The 19,409-nt window shown below is 49.8% G+C and overlaps 1 protein-coding gene across 26 annotated transcripts in view; it reads left to right on the top strand.

Annotated features, from left to right (window-relative positions):
- DLG2 (discs large MAGUK scaffold protein 2) overlaps positions 1–19,409 on the top strand; it is a 1,130,680-nt gene that overhangs the window by 766,085 nt on the left and 345,186 nt on the right. For all 26 annotated transcript variants that reach the window (XR_013231698.1, XM_077341322.1, XM_077341326.1 and 23 more), the window contains one exon: positions 4,409–4,565. Coding sequence is in view for 25 of the 26 variants with exons in the window: in XM_077341322.1 (XP_077197437.1) it covers positions 4,409–4,565 (157 nt within the window). In the remaining variant the exon portion in view is untranslated. The remainder of the gene's footprint in view (positions 1–4,408; positions 4,566–19,409) is intronic.

Below are 19,409 nucleotides of genomic sequence, written 5' to 3'. Positions count from 1 at the left end.
CACCCTTGTGAAAACTGTGGCTCTCCAGAGGTCTGTGGACTACAGTTCCCATAAGCCCCTGCTGGCAGGGGCTGGCAGCAGGGGATCATGGGAATTGTAGTCCACTGACATCTGGAGAGCCAAAGTTTGGCCACCCCTGCCCTAGAGAGACTGATCCTTGTAGACTGGACATCAGTTGCAATTCTGGGAGACCTCCAGGGCCCACCTGGAAGCTGGCAACTCCATCACCCCTCTAAAACGCAGGAATATAACATACGCACCGCGGCGTTTCACAACAGCCACAGGAGCGCCAGCAGAGGTCCTGGTTAATGCAATTACATCCGTTACGAAATTCTGATTAAGCGATTCTTTCTGCTGCAGTGAACCTGTCTTTGAGGTACCCCCCCCAAAAAAAAACCCTCCTTTTTGTTTACAAAGGAGGAGAACAAGTGCAACACCCTTTCAAATGCTTTGCACCCTGGGGTTCAGCTGTGTAAAAGCATAATGAGTGCATAATGCTAAAAGGAATTAAAAACACAGCACAATTATATCTCAGGAAAATGCAGGTCATTTTTCCATGAACCAAAATTGCATAGGGGGAGGATTACCTACCTGCCTACTTACCTGCCTGCCTGCCTAGCTGCCTCCCTGCCTCCCTGCCTACTTACCTGCCTGCTTACCAACCTGCCTGCCTGCCTGCCTACCTGCCTACCTATCTGTCTTATGGCATTTGTGCAATGGCTGAGTAGGAAGGGACCAGTGGAGGAATCACACCTGACCAGCCTGGTTGGTAGGCAGCCTGCTGCTGCACAGACCCACCAGAACTTGAGGGGTGATATTTCATGCCCCCCTCTCCATGGAGGCTCAAGTCACCGAAGTAGCTCAGCAGGCATTTTTCCATCTTCACCTGGCTAGGCTACCAGCGCCCTACCTGGCCTCAGATCACTTAGCCACAGTGATCCACGCAACGGTCACCTCCAGACCGGACTTCTGTAACTCACTCTCCATGGGCCTTCCCCTGTCCCTACTCTGGAAATCACAGCTGGTGCAAAATACGGCTGCCAAAGTCCTCACTGGAACACCATGGAGGGCTCCTATACACCCTGTCTCGGGCAGAAATGAGCTCCTGGAAGAGATGCGGGCCCTGCCAGTGCTTAATCAGTTCCGCAGGGCCTGTAAAATGGAGCTCTTCCACCAGGCATTTGGTTGAGGCCAGGCTGCCAAAAACACCAAGAAACCCCCCTCCCACCACAAAACTGTCTCCCTCGTAGCATCTAGATGGAGCACTTGAGACAGGAGAACACTGTGGGGAGTAATGAGATAAGGCCAGGAGCAAGAAGCTCCAACCGTTGTTCGATGGGTCAGTGATCATTGTGTTTTTAATTCATGGTGATTTTAAATGGTTGTAAAAACACCCAAGATGGCTGGCCTGAGAGGGGCGGCCCTGCAGATGGATGGATGGATGGATGGATGGATGGATGGATGGATGGATGGATGGATGGATGGATGGATGGATGGATGGATGAACAAACGAACGGAAGGATGAACAGATGGAAGGGAGGGAGGGAGGGAGGGAGGGAAGGAAGGAAGGAAGGAAGGAAGGAAGGAAGGAAGGAAGGAAGGAAGGAAGGAAGGAAGGAAGGAAGGAAGGAAGGAAGGAAGGAAGGAAGGAAGGAAGGAAGGAAGGAAGGAAGGAAGGAAGGAAGGAAGGAAGGAAGGAAGGAAGGAAGGAAGGAAGGAAGGAAGGAAGACCCTAAGATTGTCTGGCTGCCAGGCAAGAGACAATCAGAGGCATTTTGCCATTGCCTGCCCCCCACGTGATGACCCTGGTATTCCTCTGAGGTCCCCCTTCCAAGTGCTAGTCAAGGCTGACCTGCTTAGCTTCTGAGATCATGTTTAACAGGGCTATCCAGGTTAGGTCCTGGGGAAGTGGGGGGTCTTTGTCTAGAGACAATGTGACCCACAGCTGGGTCCTGGATATCTCCCATCCGAGTCCCAAGTGGACTTTGGAGAGAATCCAGAATTTTTCGTCTTATGGCTTGGTAGGGATGCCAGCCTCCAGGTGGGAGTCCCAGCTCCTCTCCAGGCGACAGAGATCAGGTTTCCCTGGAGGATAGAATCGATTGCATTACACCCCACTGACATCCTCCCCCTTCCCAATCTCCCAAGAATTTCCACCCCAAAACTGGCAACTCTACGCACAGAACAACCTCCCACCCACCCACCCCTGGCCTTTATCAGCCTTAAGAAACTGAACCCACATCAGTCTTTCGGAGATGGGGAGTTCAGGAGCTTACCTTTTCCACGCTCCATGAAACTTTCCTATGCCGAGTCCCTTCAGCCGAAAGAGATTTTGATCCGCAGCCTCCCCCGCTGCCCTCTCTATTTAGAAAGTTAACACACTTTCTCTCTTGAGTAGCAGCTATTCTCCCTCCCACTTCAGCAAGTATCACCTTGACCAATATTGGACTTTAAACATGTCAGAGACACCTCTTTGTCGCTCCCCAATGCGTAGAGTGCTTTGGAGAATTGATTTTGAGATGCCTTCCTCTTCTTAAGAGAGAAAGAGAAAATGAATGCCTTTAACAATGGAGACACGAGCTTTTCTTTCTTTGGGAAAAATATAGATATTTCCTGGGAATGTGCCTTTTTGATACCTAAATGACTAGCTCCATCTACCGGCAGGAAAGAAGAAGAAAAGGCACTTTCTGATAATCTGCTTCGTGAAATCTGACAGCCCACGATTTCATCAGACTACCCCGTTTTCGTGACCCGTAAGATGTAAGGCGTCAAGGCCTGCAGACTTTCTGGATGGTCAACACACTCTGAAGACCTGAATAAGGGTGGTGCGGTTCGGTTCAGCTCGGTTCGGCCACTGCAGCGATTATCAAAGCCCAAAGTGGCACGTAGGAGGCCAGCAGCATGGAGGGGAGGTGCAGCAGCCGACCAGCCAATATCCGCATGCAGACACAGAGCTCTGTGCCTCCGTGAGATCACCCCTTCTCTCCACACTGTGGCACGGCCACCTTGGGCTTCAGTGATTGCCGAGGTGGCCAAACTTTGGTGGCCACACCCTTTGTCTGAATTGTCAAAAAAATCCAAATCTGATAGCACCTTAAAGAAGAACAAGATTCCCAGGGGATAAGTTTGCCTTTTTCAAACACTTGATCATGGAGGAGCCCCTGAAATAATTTTTCAGGGCTCAGGGAGACCCAGAGGTGATGTCAGCTGGCCACACCTCCTGGCCAAGCTCCCTGGAAGTGCCACATCCCCGGAGGTGACATCACCACCCGTGTTAACAGGCAGGCTTGGGGAGGACTGAGGTGGGAGATACAGAGGGCAGTAAGGTGGGAGTGGGCATGCAGGCTCGGCCCCTTCCCAGGCTCAGAAACCACAAGAGAACTCATCATAGTTGGAAGGAGGGCAGCGGAGCAATGGAATTGGCTGGTTCCCTAGTTTGTGGCTGAGTCCATCAAGGCAGGAGGTGAAAAGCTGTGGACCCCCTTTGATGCTTCTACAGACCCCCGGGTCCGTAAGCCGCTATGAGACTCCTTCGGGTGGAGAAAAGCAGCATCTAAGAATCAACTCTTCTTCAGTAATATCAGGCCTCTCTCAGCCTCACTCACCTCACAGGGTGTCTGTTGTGGGGAGAGGAAAGGGAAGACGACTGTAAGCCACTTTGAGCCTCCTTCAGGGAGAGAAAAGATTTAATCTACCTGAACAGTGTGTGTGTGGGTGTGTGGGAGAGAGAGAGAGTTAAGCTGACATTGCCAAGAGCAATCATGGGCAGTAGTTACAATGATGAGAGCCAGCTTGTGGTAGCAGTCCAGAGTGGCAGCCACCAGTCTGGAGAACTGGGTTGGATGGAGCCAGACAGGCCATCTGGGCCAAATCCTCCACTCAATGCAGGATCAGCCTCAAGCATCCAGGATAAGGATCTGCCCAGCCGCTGCTTGAAGACCCCCAGTGAGGGGGAGCTCTCCACCTCCTCGACATGCTGCCATCTGGGTGACCTTGAGCTAGTCACTTCTGTTAGAGCTGTTCTCACTGAGCAATTATCTCTGAGCTCTCTCTGCCTTACCTACCTCCCAGAGCATCTGTTGTGGGGAGAGGAAGGTAGGTGATCGTAAGCGGCTTTCAGACTCTTTCCGGTAGTCAAAAACAGGGTGCAAAAAGCCAGCTCTTCCTCTCTCGTTGACTGTCAACGTGTCAACGAGCCAGGCCAGTTGCAAAGAATGTCTATGATTCTGCATAGCAGTGCAATATCCAACCCTCTTTGGATGCAGCCATCTAGAATCCTTTGCACCTTTGGGGGCAGAATCTGTCCCATTGGCTCCATGGTCTGCAGCAGCAGGAGTCTGATACAAGCTGGAAAGTAGAAGAAATCCCCCTTGTCCGGGACTTTCAACCCTTCCGTTTGTTTCCGCAGGGAGCCTCGGAAAGTCGTCTTGCACAAGGGCTCAACGGGACTCGGGTTCAACATTGTGGGAGGAGAAGACGGCGAAGGCATTTTTGTCTCCTTCATCCTAGCGGGTGGCCCAGCCGACCTCAGCGGAGAGCTGCAGAGAGGAGATCAGATTTTATCGGTGAGTGTCCCGGAGACGGACTTGCGTGTTGCTTCCCAGGCTTGCCCCCTTGGCTTTTTGTGTTCCTGTCCACTCCAGTTTTCTTTGCGAGCTTGAAGCATTTGAGAAGATCAGGCACAATTGGAGAAAGGGCAGCCAGGCTTTCAGACGCGAGGGTCAAGTACAGCCAGGTTGACGTCAACACCCGGCCGTGGGCTGTGTGCACATCCTGGTTGTGATCCAGTTACCTGTTTTGCATTTTCAAATCTTCTGTTGAATGGGCAGAAATTAGATGGTTCTCAGACAGGGACCTCATGAGAAGGAAGGACTTCCTGGAGAAGAGCCTAATGCTGGGAGCGATTGAGGGAAAAAGAAGAACGGGATGACAGAGAATGAGGTGGCTGGATGGAGTCCCTGAAGCAGTCGGTGCAGACTTAAATGGACTCCGGGGAATGGGAGAGGACAGGAAGGCCTGGAGGATCATTGTCCATGGGGTCGTGATGGTTTGGACACGACTTTGCACCTAACAACAACAACAAACAGGGAGGCTGGCAGTTTCCTGGTGGTATTCCTGGCCTGACAGAACATCTCTATCTTGCAGGCCATCCAGAACTGTTGGAAGTCCTGGAGGGCCCTAATTTCACTAGGGAGAACCTTTCACCAGACCAAGGTCAGGGCCAAAAATGTCCTAGTTGAGGCCAGTTTTACTTTGCTGGGTTGCTTGCTTGGACCACCACTTCTTCCTATACTTGCCTGCTGTTAAGATCCTCTTCCCAAGTCCTTCTCCTTATGCCCCCTCATAGAGTGCCACCACTAAAAAGGCCCTGTCTCCGGTTCATCTGTTCAGTAGATGGGCACCCACAGAGCAGGGCTTCTAAAGATGGTCTCAGGGGCAGGCAAGGATGACCCATTCGCTGTAGACATGGCGGAAATGAGGGAGACCATGAATCACTTGTTCATCACCAATCCCAGAGAATGAGAGAGCTTATTGAGAAGAAGAACTGGTTTTTGTACTCCATTTTTCACTGCCTGAAGAAATCTGAAGGTGGCTGGGACTCATGGTCATTGCAGTCCATGGACATCTGGAGAGCCACTGCTAGCATAAGCTTTTGTGCACATGGGCACTCATAGAATCATAGAGTTGGAAGGGACCTCCTGGGTCATCTAGTCCAACCCGCTGCACTATGCAGGACACTCACATCCCTTTTGCTCATCCACTGTCAGCTGCCACCCCCTTGAGCCTTCACAGAATCAGCCTCTCCGTCAGATGGCTCTCCAGCCTCTGTTTAAAAATCTGCAAAGATGGAGAACCCACCAGCTTCCAAGGAAGCCTGTTCCACTGAGAAACCTCTATGACTGCCAGAAACTTCTTCCTGATGTTTAGATTGAGTTTCTTTTGAAATTTATTTGTGGGTTGGTTTATTTATTTGATTTGTTTCCTGCCGCTATCTGGGACCTGTCTCAAGGCGGGTTACAACCATAGATCACCAAACCCACAATCATACAACATAACTCCCCAATGAAGACCCACAATGACTAAGACCCCGACAGCAGCATAAAAAACTCTCCTCCAACATCCAGTGCCTCAAGGGGAATCTTGAGTGCCTTTCACAGATGAACTAATGTATATAAATGTATGGATATGCAGATCTGTGGGGAGGCCCTCTGATCTTCTGTGCTCTGGTCTCAATCAAAGATATGGCGGAAGAGCTCCATTTTGCAGGACCTGCGGAAGCTCCTGCAGGGCCCTCAGCCCTTCCGGGAGGTCCTTCCACCAGGTCAGGGGATGGAGAGTGGAGACAGTAGCAACAGATTTCTGTTTGCTCTGTTTTTGCAAGAGCCTGGAATTGGGAGATATTCTACCTGCAATTTTGGCAAAGCCAGTCCAAGCCTGCCCCCTGCTGGCCAGGACTAGGCAGGACAGGCCCCCGAGAAGCAAATTGGGGTTTCTTATCTCCGGGCCGGTAATGAATCGCATGACGGCTCTGCAATTTATTTTGAAATTTGTGATGGTTTCTTTTTTTAAAGCCTTTGGCTGCATTTTCTGCATTTCGCGCCTGTGACATTATCATAATTGCTCTTTCATTTGTATATTGATAGCGAGGAATTAAGAAGCTGCCTGGTTGTGTCGGATGGATTGGCCCGGGATGGGAACTTGCGCTTGGAGTTTAAATGGGGCACGATCAGTTCTCAAAGTCTATATAGAAAAGCTGGAGGTTCGAATATGGTTAAAGTAGCCATATCTTTTTGGATGTATCTAGAATCATAGAATCATAGAGCTGGAAGGGACCTCCTGGGTCATCTAGTCCAGCCCCCTGCACTATGCAGGACACTCACAACTCTATCGCTTATCCACTGTCACCTGCCACTCCCTTGATCCTTCACAGAATCAGCCTCTCCGTCAGATGGCTCTCCAGCCTCTTGTTTAAAAATCTCCAAAGATGGAGAACCCACCACCTCCCGAGGAAGCCTGTTCCACTGAGAAACCACTCTCACTGTCAGGAACTTCTTCCGGATGTTGAGACGGAATTTCTTTCATCCCATTGGTCCTGATCCATCCCTCTGGGACAAGAGAGAACAACTCTTCTCCATCCTCCACATGGCAGCCTTTTAAATACTTGAAGATGGTTCTCAGATCCCCTCTCAGTCGTCTCCTCTCCAGGCTAAACAGACCCAGCTCCCCCAACCTTTCCTCGTCTCCAAACCCCTCACCATCTTTGTTGTCCTCCTCTGGACAGCAAAGTAGAAGCACCGCCCCTCCCCTGTGATTGGAAGTTATATCATTCCTCTCCAGTCTCCCCCCTGCTCTGGTAGTGGGGGGTGGAAATTAGATTATTTCCGTCATGTTGGGATTTTTTAAAGTCTTTTAATGGGTATTTTAATGGGACCAGATTATTGTTATCCGCCACGAGCCTCTCAGGGAGTGGCGGGAAATAAATTGAAGAAGAAGAAGAAGAAGAAGAAGAAGAAGAAGAAGAAGAAGAAGAAGAAGAAGAAGAAGAAGAAGAAGAAGAAGAAGAAGAAAGTTCTTTTTTGTAAAAAAAAAAAAAAAAGAATAAACCTGTCGGTCCTTAAAAAAAAAAGAAAAGAAAGGAAAGGTGCATTCTGCTCCAAGCAAAATGCATGCCTGATGCCACCTCTGTACATGGCTGGAATTGCTAGTTTGGGAAGCATTGGCAGAGTCGGGTGGCAGATGTTCTCCCAGGACATTTTGATGTAGTCTGTGCCCATCGAGATGAGGCCTCCAACATGGGTAGGAGATGCACATTTCCGGGCACATGGCTACACCAATGAGCATGCTCACCTTCAGCCGCTCTTGTGGATTGAGCACTCCAATATCACACGCGGTCTCCCTTGGATCAAGAGCCGGGTGGGTTAGTTTTCCGCTGGCGCCCGGCTGTGCGCAGGAGACGGGCAGGCTGTTTTGGCTCAGCCTCGGCCCCGCCAAATTAGCTTTTGTGTTTCATCAGTCAAACGGAATCAAAGCGATCATCCAATTAGGCCTCCTGGGTTTCCTCCGGCGATTTCCGGAGAGAGCGTGCTCCGGGTTAATCAAGCGCAAATGACGATGATAAAGGCCTCCTTCCACGTCCGTCCCGAGAAAAAGTTCACATGACGCCACGCGAGACCTTTTCCAGGGGCCATTGCCATTAAACCGTTTACTGCACCAGAGCCAGGGAGAGATGGATTTTTGCAAAAAGACCCGCTGGCTCACTGAGGTTTTTAGGAGGTTTGAAGAAGAGATGCCCGAAGCAGTGACAAAGCCAGTCTGTGCGAAAGAGTAGCTTTTCCCAGGCAGGGACATTTTTGTGACATGGAAATTACGTCCCAGCCATCCTCCATAGAACACAGGTTATGTGTGCGTAGTTCTTCCCTTCCCCCGTTTGTCCTAACAACAATCCTGCAGTGTAGGCCAGGCTGAGAGACATTAACCCTAGCTCATCCAGTGAGTTTCATGGTACACTGGGGATCTGAACCAAGACTTTTCCCGTCCTGATTGGTCATGTTAACCATGATGCTACCCTGGCTTTTGACATGCAGTCCTCTATGAGAGCCAGTTTGGTGTAGTGGTTAGGAGTGCGGACTTCTAATCTGGCATGCCGGGTTCGATTCTGCGCTCCCCCACATGCAACCAGCTGGGTGAACTTGAGCTAGTCACAGCACTGATAAAACTGTTCTGACCGGGCAGTGATATCAGGGCTCTCTCAGCCTCACCCACCCCACAGGGTGTCTGTTGTGGGGAGAGGAAAGGGAAGGCGACTGTAAGCCGCTTTGAGCCTCCTTCGGGCAGGGAAAGGCGGCATATAAAAACCAACTCTTCTTCTTCTTCTATGATGGAGTGGCCAAACTGTGGCTCTCCAGATGTCCATGGACTACAGTTCCCATGAGCTCCTGCCAGCATATGCTAGCAGGTGTTCATGGGAATTGTAGTCCATGGACATCTGGAGGGCCACAGTTTGGCCACCCCTGCTCTATGAGCACAGAGCCCTAAAGGATGGGAAGGGCTTGTACACTCAATGCCATTTCTAAGTGGGCTGTTTGCATCAGCAGAAGAAGAGGTGGTGTTTTATACCCCGCTTTTCACTACCCGAAGGAGTCCCAAAGCAGCTTACCATCACCATTCCCTTCCTCTCCCCACAGCAGACACCCTGTGAGGTCAGTGGGACTAAGAGAGCTCTAAGAGAACTGCTCTGCAAGAACCGCTCTAAGAAAACTGTGACTGGCCCGCGGCCACCCAGCCGGCTGCGTGTGAAGGAGTGGGGAATCAGACCCAGTTCTCCGGATTAGAGTCCGCTGCTCTCTAACCACTGCCCCCACTGCTTCTCGCTTGCCCTGAAAGCCCCTTGCTGAGGTTGCCAGAAGGAGAAGAAGGAGAAGGAGAAGAGTTGGTTTTTATGCCGAAGGAGTCTCAAAGCGGCTTCCCTTCCTCTCCCCACAACAGACACCCTGTGAGGTGGGTAAGGCTGAGAGAGCCCTGAGAGAAGCTGCTCTGTGAGAACAGCACTATCAGGGCTGCGACGATCCCAAGGCCACCCAGCTGGCTGCATGTGGAGGAGCGGGGAATCCAACCCGGCTCTGCAGATTAGAAACCGCCACCCTTAACCAATACACCAAGCTGGCTCCCCAGTTAGCTGTGACTTACATGCTCTAAGTTTGCATCAAAGAAACCGCTTTTAAGGGCAGAGAGAGCACTAAGAACCAAGCAGCGTCTTAAAGACATAACAAAATATGTGTTAGGGGACGAACTTCTTCAGATACTTCAAGAAGTGAGCAGTGGCTCACAAAAGCTCCTCCCCTACCACACTTTTTGTTTGTCTTTAAGGGGCTGCTGGGCTTTGGCTCTTGTCTAGATTCTAGTCCGACACTCTTAACTGCTCCTTCAAAAATGTCATTCCTGCAGCGTAGCGGACCCTCAGAAACAGCCAACTGGAGATCAGCAGAGGGAATGGGGGGAGATGGAAATCAGCACAGCCTCACATAGGAGTCCTGGAACCATTTTATTAAATAACCAAACCAACCAACAACCTGTCAATGCCCAAGCAAGACAGAAGCCAGAGGAGTTTTGTGTCTGCTTCAGCACCAAGGACAGATCATGATTCCTTCCCTATCTTGAATCACCCCTTAGATCAGGGGTAGTCAAACTGCGACCCTCCAGATGTCCATGGACTACAATTCCCAGGAGCCCCTGCCAGCAATCGCTGGCAGGGGCTCCTGGGAATTGTAGTCCATGGACATCTGGAGGGCCGCAATTTGACTACTCCTGCCTTAGATCCATCTAGCCCCGGGCCAGGCTAGAAAGGGTTAAGAGTGGCGGCTTTTAATACGGCATGCCAAGTTTGATTCCCCGCTCCTTCACATGCAGCCAGAGGAACTTGGGTTCCTCTGCAGTGTAACTGCAATCCAGTCTGCTTTATGGGTTGTTAGGATCTGGGGGACCCGGGTTCGAATCCCCTTTCTGCCATGGAAACTCACTGGTTAACTTTGGTTGTTGGCCCTGGCCTGCATCTGAGGCTTGTTGTGAGGATAAAATGGGGAAAGAGGAAAATGATGGAGACCCCCTTTGGGGGAGAGACAGACAGACAGAAATAAAAAATGAGTGAAGTAGCTTCAGATATGCATTAAGAGTGCCTTCTTAAAAGAGGGAGACTTAGAAAGCCTTCATGTGATCTTTTTTTAAAAACAATGGAAGTAGCAGCTATGCAAAATTGCTTCTCTGGTTTCATTTTGTTGTTGTTGTTATGTGCGAAGTCGTGTCCGACCCATCGCGACCCCATGGACAATGATCCTCCAGGCCTTCCTGTCCTCTACCATACCCCGAAGTCCATTTAAGTTTGCACCTACTGCTTCAGTGACTCCATCCAGCCACCTCATTCTCTGTCGTCCCCTTCTTCTTTTGCCCTCGATCGCTCCCAGCATTAGGCTCTTCTCCAGGGAGTCCTTCCTTCTCATGAGATGGCCAAAGTATTTGAGTTTCATCTTCAGGATCTGGCCTTCTAAAGAGCAGTCAGGGTTGATCTCCTCTAGGACTGACCGGTTTGTTCGCCTTGCAGTCCAAGGGACTCGCAAGAGTCTTCTCCAGCACCAGAGTTCAAAAGCCTCAATTCTTTGACGCTCGGCCTTCCTTATGGTCCAACTCTCGCAGCCATACATTGCAACTGGGAAGACCATAGCCTTGACTAAACGCACTTTTGTTGTCAGGGTGATGTCTCTGCTTTTCAGGATGCTGTCTAGATTTGCCATAGCTTTCCTCCCCAGGAGCAAGCGTCTTTTAATTTCTTTGCTGCAGTCCCCATCTGCAGTGATCTTGGAGCCCAGGAAAATAAAATCTGTCACTATCTCCATTTCTTCCCCATCTATTTGCCAGGAATTGAGATGGCCGGATGCCATGATCTTTGTTTTCTTGATGTTGAGTTTCAAGCCAACTTTTGCACTCTCCTCCTTCACCCGCATCAACAGGCTCTTTAGTTCCTCTTCACTTTCTGCCATTAGAGTGGTATCATCTGCATATCTGAGGTTGTTGATATTTCTCCCTGCAATCTTGATCCCAATTTGTGACTCCTCTAATCCCGCATTTCTCATGATGTGCTCTGCATACAAGTTAAATAGGCAAGGCGACAGTATACAGCCTTGCCGAACTCCTTTCTCAATTTTGAACCAGTCAGTGATTCCATGTTCAGTTCTCACTGTTGCTTCTTGACCTGCATATAAATTTCTCAAGAGACAAATAAGATGCTCTGGTATTCCCATCTCTTTAAGAACTTGCCACAATTTGTTGTGCTCCACACAATCAAAGGCTTTAGCATAGTCAATGAAGCAGAAGTAGACGTTCTTCTGGTACTCCCTAGCTTTCTCCATGATCCAGCGTATGTTGGCAATTTGATCTCTAGTTCCTCTGCCTCTTCGAAATCCTGCCTGTACTTCTGGAAGTTCTCGGTCCACATATTGCTGGAGCCTAGCTTGTAGGATTTTGAGCATAACTTTGCTAGCATGAGAAATTAGTACAATGGTGCGATAGTTTGAACATTCTTTGGCATTGCCCTTCTTTGGGATTGGAATGTAAACTGACCTTTTCCAATCCTGTGGCCATTGTTGAGTTTTCCAAATTTGCTGGCATATTGAGTGTAGCACTTTTACTGCATCGTCCTTTAAGATTTTGAATAGTTCAACTGGAATGCTGTCACCACCACTAGCTTTATTGTTGCTCAGACTTCCTAAAGCCCATTTGACTTCACATTCCAGGATGTCTGGCTCCAAGTCAGTAACTACCCCACTGTGGTCATCAGGGATGTTAAGCTCGCTCTTGTATAGTTGTTCTGTATAATTTTGCCACCTTTGTTTAATCTCTTCTGCTTCTGTGAGGTCCCTACCATTTTGGTCCCTTATCATACCCAACTTTGCATGAAATGTTCTCTTCATATCTCCAATTTTCTTGAAAAGATCTCTGGTCCTCCCCATTCTATTGTTTTCTTCTATTTGTTTGCACTGTTCATTTAAGAAGGCATTCTTATCTCTTCTAGCTTTTCTCTGGAATTCTGCATTCAGTTGGGTGTATCTTTCTCTTTCTCCCTTGCCTTTCACTTCCCTTCTCTCCTTAGCTATTTGTAAAGCTTCCTCAGACAGCCATTTTGATTTCTTGCATTTCTTTTTCTTTGGGATGGTTTTAGTTGCTACCTCTTGTACAATGTTGCAAACCTCCGTCCATAGTTCTTCAGGCACTCTGTCTATCAGATCTAATTCCTTAAATCTATTTGTCACCTCTACTGTGTATTCATTGGGGATATGATTTAGTTCATACCTGAGTGGCCTAGTGCTTTTCCCTACTTTCTTCAATTTAAGCCTAAATTTTGCAACAAGAAGCTCATGATCTGAACCACAATCAGCTCCTGGTCTTGTTTTTATTGACTGGATAGAACTTCTCCATCTTTGGCTGCAGAGCACATAGTCAATCTGATTTCTGTGTTGACCATCTGGTGATGTCCATGTGTAGAGTCGTCTCTTGGGTTGTTGGAAAAGAGTGTTTGCTATGACCATTGTATTCTCTTGACAAAATTCTACCAGCCTGTGCCCTGCTTCATTTTGTACTCCAAGGCCAAACCTGCCTGTTATCCCGGTTATTTTTTGGCTTCCTACTTTAGCATTCCAATCCCCCATGATGATAAGCACATCATTTTTTGGCGTTGCTTCTAGAAGGTGTTGTAGGGCTTCATAGAACTGATCAACTTCATCCTCTTCAGCAGCAGTGGTTGGGGCATAGACCTGGATCACTGTGATGTTGAATGGTTTGCCTTGGATTCGAACTGAGATCATTCTGTCATTTTGGGGATTGTATCCCAAGACTGCTTTTCCTACTCTCTTATTGATTATGAAGGCTACTCCATTTCTTCTGTGAGATTCTTGTCCACAGTAGTATACCTGATGGTCATCTGAATTAAATTCACCCATTCCTGTCCATTTTAGTTCACTGATTCCTAAAATGTCGATGTTCAGTCTTGTCATTTATTGTTTGACCACGTCCAGCTTGCCTTGATTCATGGATCTGACGTTCCAGGTTCCTATGGAATAAAAATCTTTACAGCATCGGACTGTCTTTTCGCCACCAGTTACTTCCACAACTGGGCGTCCTTTCGGCTTTGGCCCAGTCGCTTCATTCATTCTGGCACTACTCGTACTAGCCGTCTGCTCATCCCCAGTAGCATATTGGACACCTTCCGACCTGAGGGGCTCATCTTCCGGCGTCATATCGTTATGCCTATTGGAACTGTCCATAGAGTTTTCATGGCAAAGATACTGGAGTGGTTTGCCATTTCCTTCTCCAGTGGATCACCTTTTGTCAGAGCTCTCAGCTATGACCTGTCCGTCTTGGGTGGCCCTGCACGGTATAGCTCATAGCTTCACTGAACTACACAAGCCCCCTTGCCACAACAAGGCAGCGATCCGTTTCATAAGAGAGGCGATTTAACCCTTTCACTGCATTTGAGTTTTGCCTGTTGAAGCCACCTTCCCCCTCCTTCGTGAACCGGGACCCTCATTTATTATATTTTTAAAATGCTGTGCATGCAGCCATTGTCCACTGTTAGGCCTCTGTGCATTGAACGGGACACGCACACGCTTCCATTGCATTTCTGCCCTGCAATGTCCACCAGGTGGCAGCATAGGTTTAGAACTGGCCCGAACAGAGACATTGGTGACATTTTCGGTGACTTTCCAGGGCAATGAAGGCGGTTTCTCCCACTCAAGTAGCAGAATGCTCCTCTTTGGCACAACAGCCATGCTACCACTGATGTGCTACAAGTGACGCTCCTAGGATCCAGGCTCCAAAACCTCTGCTGCAATATGCTTAACAGAAACATCAAGTTCTTATCTTGTTAAATCACTCCGTTTTTGCTTTTCCAGAGAATGAAACTTTGCCGGTCTTAAAGGTGTTACCAGATTCAGACTTGGTTATCATATCTTTAGGATTGCTTTAGGATGCTTAGGGCCGATCCTGCGCTGAGCAGGGGGTTGGACTAGATGGCCTGTATGGCCCCTTCCAACTCTAGGATTCTATGATTCTATGATCTACTTTATTTATTTACTCTTTATAATTTGATTTGTATACCACCGCTCCCATCCCCGGCTTGTGGGGGTTCACAGCCCATACATAAAATAAAAACAGGTCAGCATAAAACCACATGCGTAAATATACATAATAATACATTTTAAAAATCTTTAAAAAAAAAACCAAATTCCAATTTCTCACAAGACAGTGGTATAGTCTACAGCAGGGGTAGTCAAACTGCGGCCCTCCAGATGTCCATGGACTACAATTCCCAGGAGCCCCTGCCAGCATTTGCTGGCAGGGGCTCCTGGTAATTGTAGTCCATGGACATCTGGAGGGCCGCAGTTTGACTACCCCTGGTCTACAGCCTAGCAGGGAAAAAAAACAAACAATTCCCTCAATCTCTGAAACAGTAGCCTAAATGGACCGGAACCACCAGAGATGGCATAGTAAGGGTGGTTCAGCAGAGGTTCTAGGTCGGTCTAGTACCGAACCTAAGAAACCAGGAGGGGAAGGGATGCTTAACTCTTTTATTCTGCTGTGTGCCAATTTGCTGCTATTCCCAGGTCTTGCCAAAGGTGTTCATCCAATCTCAGCTTCTTAGTTTGGTCAGATATGCATCTTGACTCTACCTGGATTTTCCTGGCTACTACCCCGCCCCCCCTCCCTCTCCCTACCTATCTGTAATGGTTGGCTAAGTTTGCTGCAGGCCATCGGAAGAGCTCCACCTGCACACAAAAATCTGATACTCAGAATTAAACTTTGTTGGCCTTAATGGTGCCACTGGACTCACAACAAAGTTGCTTTGGACCAGCGCCTGAATTCAAGATGTCAGCCACTTTGGGAGAAAAAGGATGGGAGGTAAAGGTCAAAGTCAAGGTCTCCCCTGTGCAAGCACCAAATCATGCCTGACCCTTGGGGTAATGCCCTCCAGTGTTTTCATGGCAGACTCAATACGGGGTGGTTTGCCAGTGCCTTCCCCAGTCATTACCGTTTACCCCCCAGCAAGAGCAAGCTGGGTACTCATTTTACCGACCTCGGAAGGATGGGAGGCTGAGTCAACCTTGAGCCGGCTGCTGGGATCAAACTCCCAGCCTCATGGGCAGAGCTTTCAGACTGCATGTCTGCTGCCTTACCACTTTGCGCCACAAGAGGCTCCTCTTGGATGGGAGACCCCTGGCTAAATGGCAGGCATTTCAAAGGATGGTTTTGCTTCCCCCCTCCCTATTTATTCGGCAAATTACACACACACAATCCCCCTTGCTCTTCCTGCCAAAATGTTCTGAACTGCCTGCTCTCATCCTCGGCGTGGTCCCAATTGTGTTGTCACCCCCTTGCCCTTCCGCTTGCGATCTGGAGATGGCGCAGGCCACGGAGGGGATGGACCGTTTGGAGCCGCTTGGGATCCCTGTGCTTCCTTTGTGTCTGTTAATAGTTTGCGATTTAACAGCCCCCCGCAAGGACGGAAAAATGGAAGGAAAGAAATGCTCGGTTTGCACTGGACAGACAGACACACACATGCATGGTTCCCTTGCCTGTTTCCCTCTTCAGAATGTTCCCTCCCCCTCCTCCTTTCTGCATTCGCTCTGTTGTCTGCAGACCAGTCGTAACTCCAGGCAATCCTCAGCTGCCACCTGGAGGTTGGCGACTCTAGCCGGTGGGAGGGAGCATCACCCCTCTCCAGGGCTGTCTCAGCTTCCCAAGCCACCCTGGCTCCAGTGCCTGACCATTTAAACTTTTGGGTATCAAAGCCAGCGCTTGGAGTTTGGCTTGCAAAGGAACTGGCAAACAGACAGGGCCTCCCACTTACAGTCTGAGCTCAGAGGCTGGTTGCTTCTACAAGCCCTCATTTCCCTGCATCCTGGTGGAGGTGGTGGGAGGGGGGATGCTTCACCTGGCCTCATGTCCTCTCTCCGTGAACCTGTCACTTGGGCCTTCGGCCAGATCCTCAGTTTCCTCTCCGTCGCCAATCTGCTTGCCTGTCTGTTTCCTTTTGCCCACCCCCCCTCCCAAAAATGATAACATCATGCCTGTTTCCAGAACCTTGGGGCGAAAGCAGATGGGACCAAGGCCGTGGATCTGGATCCACCTGTGAAGCACAAGTTGTAGGTTCACAAGGCTCCAGTTTGCCTCGGGGGCATGCGGGGAAAGGAGCCGGAATTCGCTTGGGTTGACTCGTCAGAACTGGCTTCCCCGCACCGATTGCATTTTGAAGGAGAAAGAAGACATGGACTTTTAAAATCTTTATACCATAGGAGTGTCTAGATTTGATTTGCATAAACACCCCCCAAAACCCCCCAAGCCAAAATCAAGTCCTGTAGCAATTTAGAGGCTTAACAAGATTTTCAGGATGTCAGCTCTAAAGAATCAAAAAACCCTTTGTACTTATTTAGAAGATTTTTATACCCCACTTTTCACTGCCTGAAGGAGGCTCAAAGCAGCTTACAATCGCCTTCCCTTCCTACCCCCACCCCCAACAGACACCCTGTGAGGTAGGGGAGGCTGAGAGAGCCCTAAGGGAACTGTGACTGGCCCAGCTGGCCGCATGTGTCTCAAAGCAATTTACACTCACCTTCTCTTCCCCCCCCCCACAGCAGAAACCCTGTGAGGTAGGCAAGACTGAGAGAGCTCTGAGGGAACTGTGACTAGCCCAAGGTCGACCAGCAGGCCTCATGTTTCCCAAAGCAGTTCACACTCACCTTCTCTTCCCCCCCCCCACAGCAGACACCCTGTGAGGTAGGCAAACTGAGAGAGCTCTGAGAGAACTGTGACTGGCCCAAGGTTGACCAGCAGGCCTCATGTGTCTCAAAGCAGTTCACACTCACCTTCTCTTTCCCCCCCACCCCCACCCCCCACCCACAGCAGACACCCTGTGAGGTAGGCAAAACTGAGAGAGCTCTGAGAGAACTGTGATTGGCCCAAGGTTGACCAGCAAGCCTCATGTGTCCCAAAACAGTTCACACTCACCTTCTCTTCCCCCCCCCCACAGCAGACACCCTGTGAGGTAGGCAAAACTGAGAGAGCTCTGAGGGAACTGTGACTTGCCCAAGGTTGACCAGCAGGCCTCATGTGTCTCAAAGCAGTTTATACTCACCTTCTCTTCCCCCCCCTACCCCCACCCACAGCAGACATCCTGTGAGGCAGGCAAACCTGAGAGAGCTCTAAGAGGACAGGTCCAAAGTTACCCAACATGCCTCATGTGTCTCAAAGTGACTTACAAATACTAGCATGGGAGGTTGGGCTGAACCAGGTACTTTTTCAGCTCATCTGAGCTGAACCACCCATCCCCTGCCCTCAAGCTGTCCAAATCAGAGTGGCTGAATTGCAATCTGGTGGTTCAGTCACAATTCGACCATTTAAATGCACCTCCCCCTTCCCTTCCACAGGCAGCGCCTGAGAAGGCGGGGGAGATAGAACAGCGTGTCAAGCCTAACAACAGGCACGCCTGCTCCCTTTAAATCCCTCCCCAGTTTGGAGGGACAGGAAGCCATCTTGGAGAAGGGAAGTGTGGGGTGGAGGAGTCCAGCCCTCACCCACCCTCCCTGAGCTGCCAGCAGCTGACTACCAACTCGCATCAGGGAAGGGTATTGCTGGGAACTCCATGCCTGCCCTCCCCAATCCTTAAGGATCTGACTGCCATCTTGCATAGAGAAAAGAAGGTACAGGGAACTCCAATCCTGCTCCTCCCAGTCCTTAAGGCTGCGGAAGGGATGCGCTCTCCCATCCCCCTTCCTTCCCAGGTACCACCAGAGAAAGCGGGGGGGGGGGAGGTATTTAAAGGGCATGGCAGCAACTGATCTGTTATAATCAGCTGTTTGGTGGGCCCTTTAAATGCCTCCCCCCTTTCTCATGTAGGGCGGCAGAGAAAAAATCCAGACCGAATTCGATTTATTGAAGGGTCGTTCGGACCCTTTTGAGTTCAGCCAAATCAATTCCCGACAAATTCCCAAAGGTTCAGATTTTTTTCCCTGTTGACATGCCTAACAACCCCCTTCCCTTCCTCTCCCCACAACAGACACCTTGTGAGGAAGGTGAGGCTGAGAGGGCTCTGAGAGAACTGTCACTGTCCCAAGGTCACCCAGCTGGCTGCATGCGGAGGAGCGGGGACTCAAACCCGGTTCTCCAGGTCAGAGGCCACTGCTCCTAACCACAACCCCAAGGGGGTGGCAGGTTACAGTGGATGAGCGAGAGGGTTGTGAGTGTCCTGCATAGTACAGCGGGTTGGACTAGATGACCCATGAGGTACCAACTCTAGGATTCCATGATTCTATGATTCTAAGCTGGCCCTCAGCTGTGATTGGATGGAGGGGAGGAAGCAGAAGTGCCAGGAAAGGTAGAATTTCTGGACAGCTCTGCTGTTTATCAAATGAGCATCCGGCAACGTGCTGGTTTACACCGCCAACCCCAGGCAAGGGTTTCTTTTGTGCCGTGCTGGATCATGGGCATTATTCCGCCCTGATGACCATTGTGTCTTCTGCTGTTCCTTGTAATTGCCACGACGTCTACAATGCTCACGAGGCGAAATGATCTAACCCAGTCATCCGTGAAACACGGCTTCACTGGAGAGAGGTTGGCAGCAATGACGTTCAGACTGCACATAGTTGGGAGTTCTGTGGTTCACTTTGAAGGCTCAATCGGCTGGGTGTGATCGGAAGAAGCCTTCCGTCTGCTGCAAAGTGCCATCCTGGAGCAGCTGACGTGTGGCGACCCCTGGTGGAATTTTCAAGGCAGGAGACATTCAGAGGTGGTTTTCCCCAGCTTCCCTCTGCATAGCGACCTTGGAACTCCATGGAGGTCTCTCATTCAAATATTAACCAGGGCCAATC

This window comes from Paroedura picta, chromosome 6 (genome assembly GCF_049243985.1).
Source record: "Paroedura picta isolate Pp20150507F chromosome 6, Ppicta_v3.0, whole genome shotgun sequence".
Taxonomy (NCBI): Eukaryota; Metazoa; Chordata; class Lepidosauria; order Squamata; family Gekkonidae; genus Paroedura; species Paroedura picta.
This window is presented reverse-complemented; position numbering and strand designations above follow the sequence as displayed.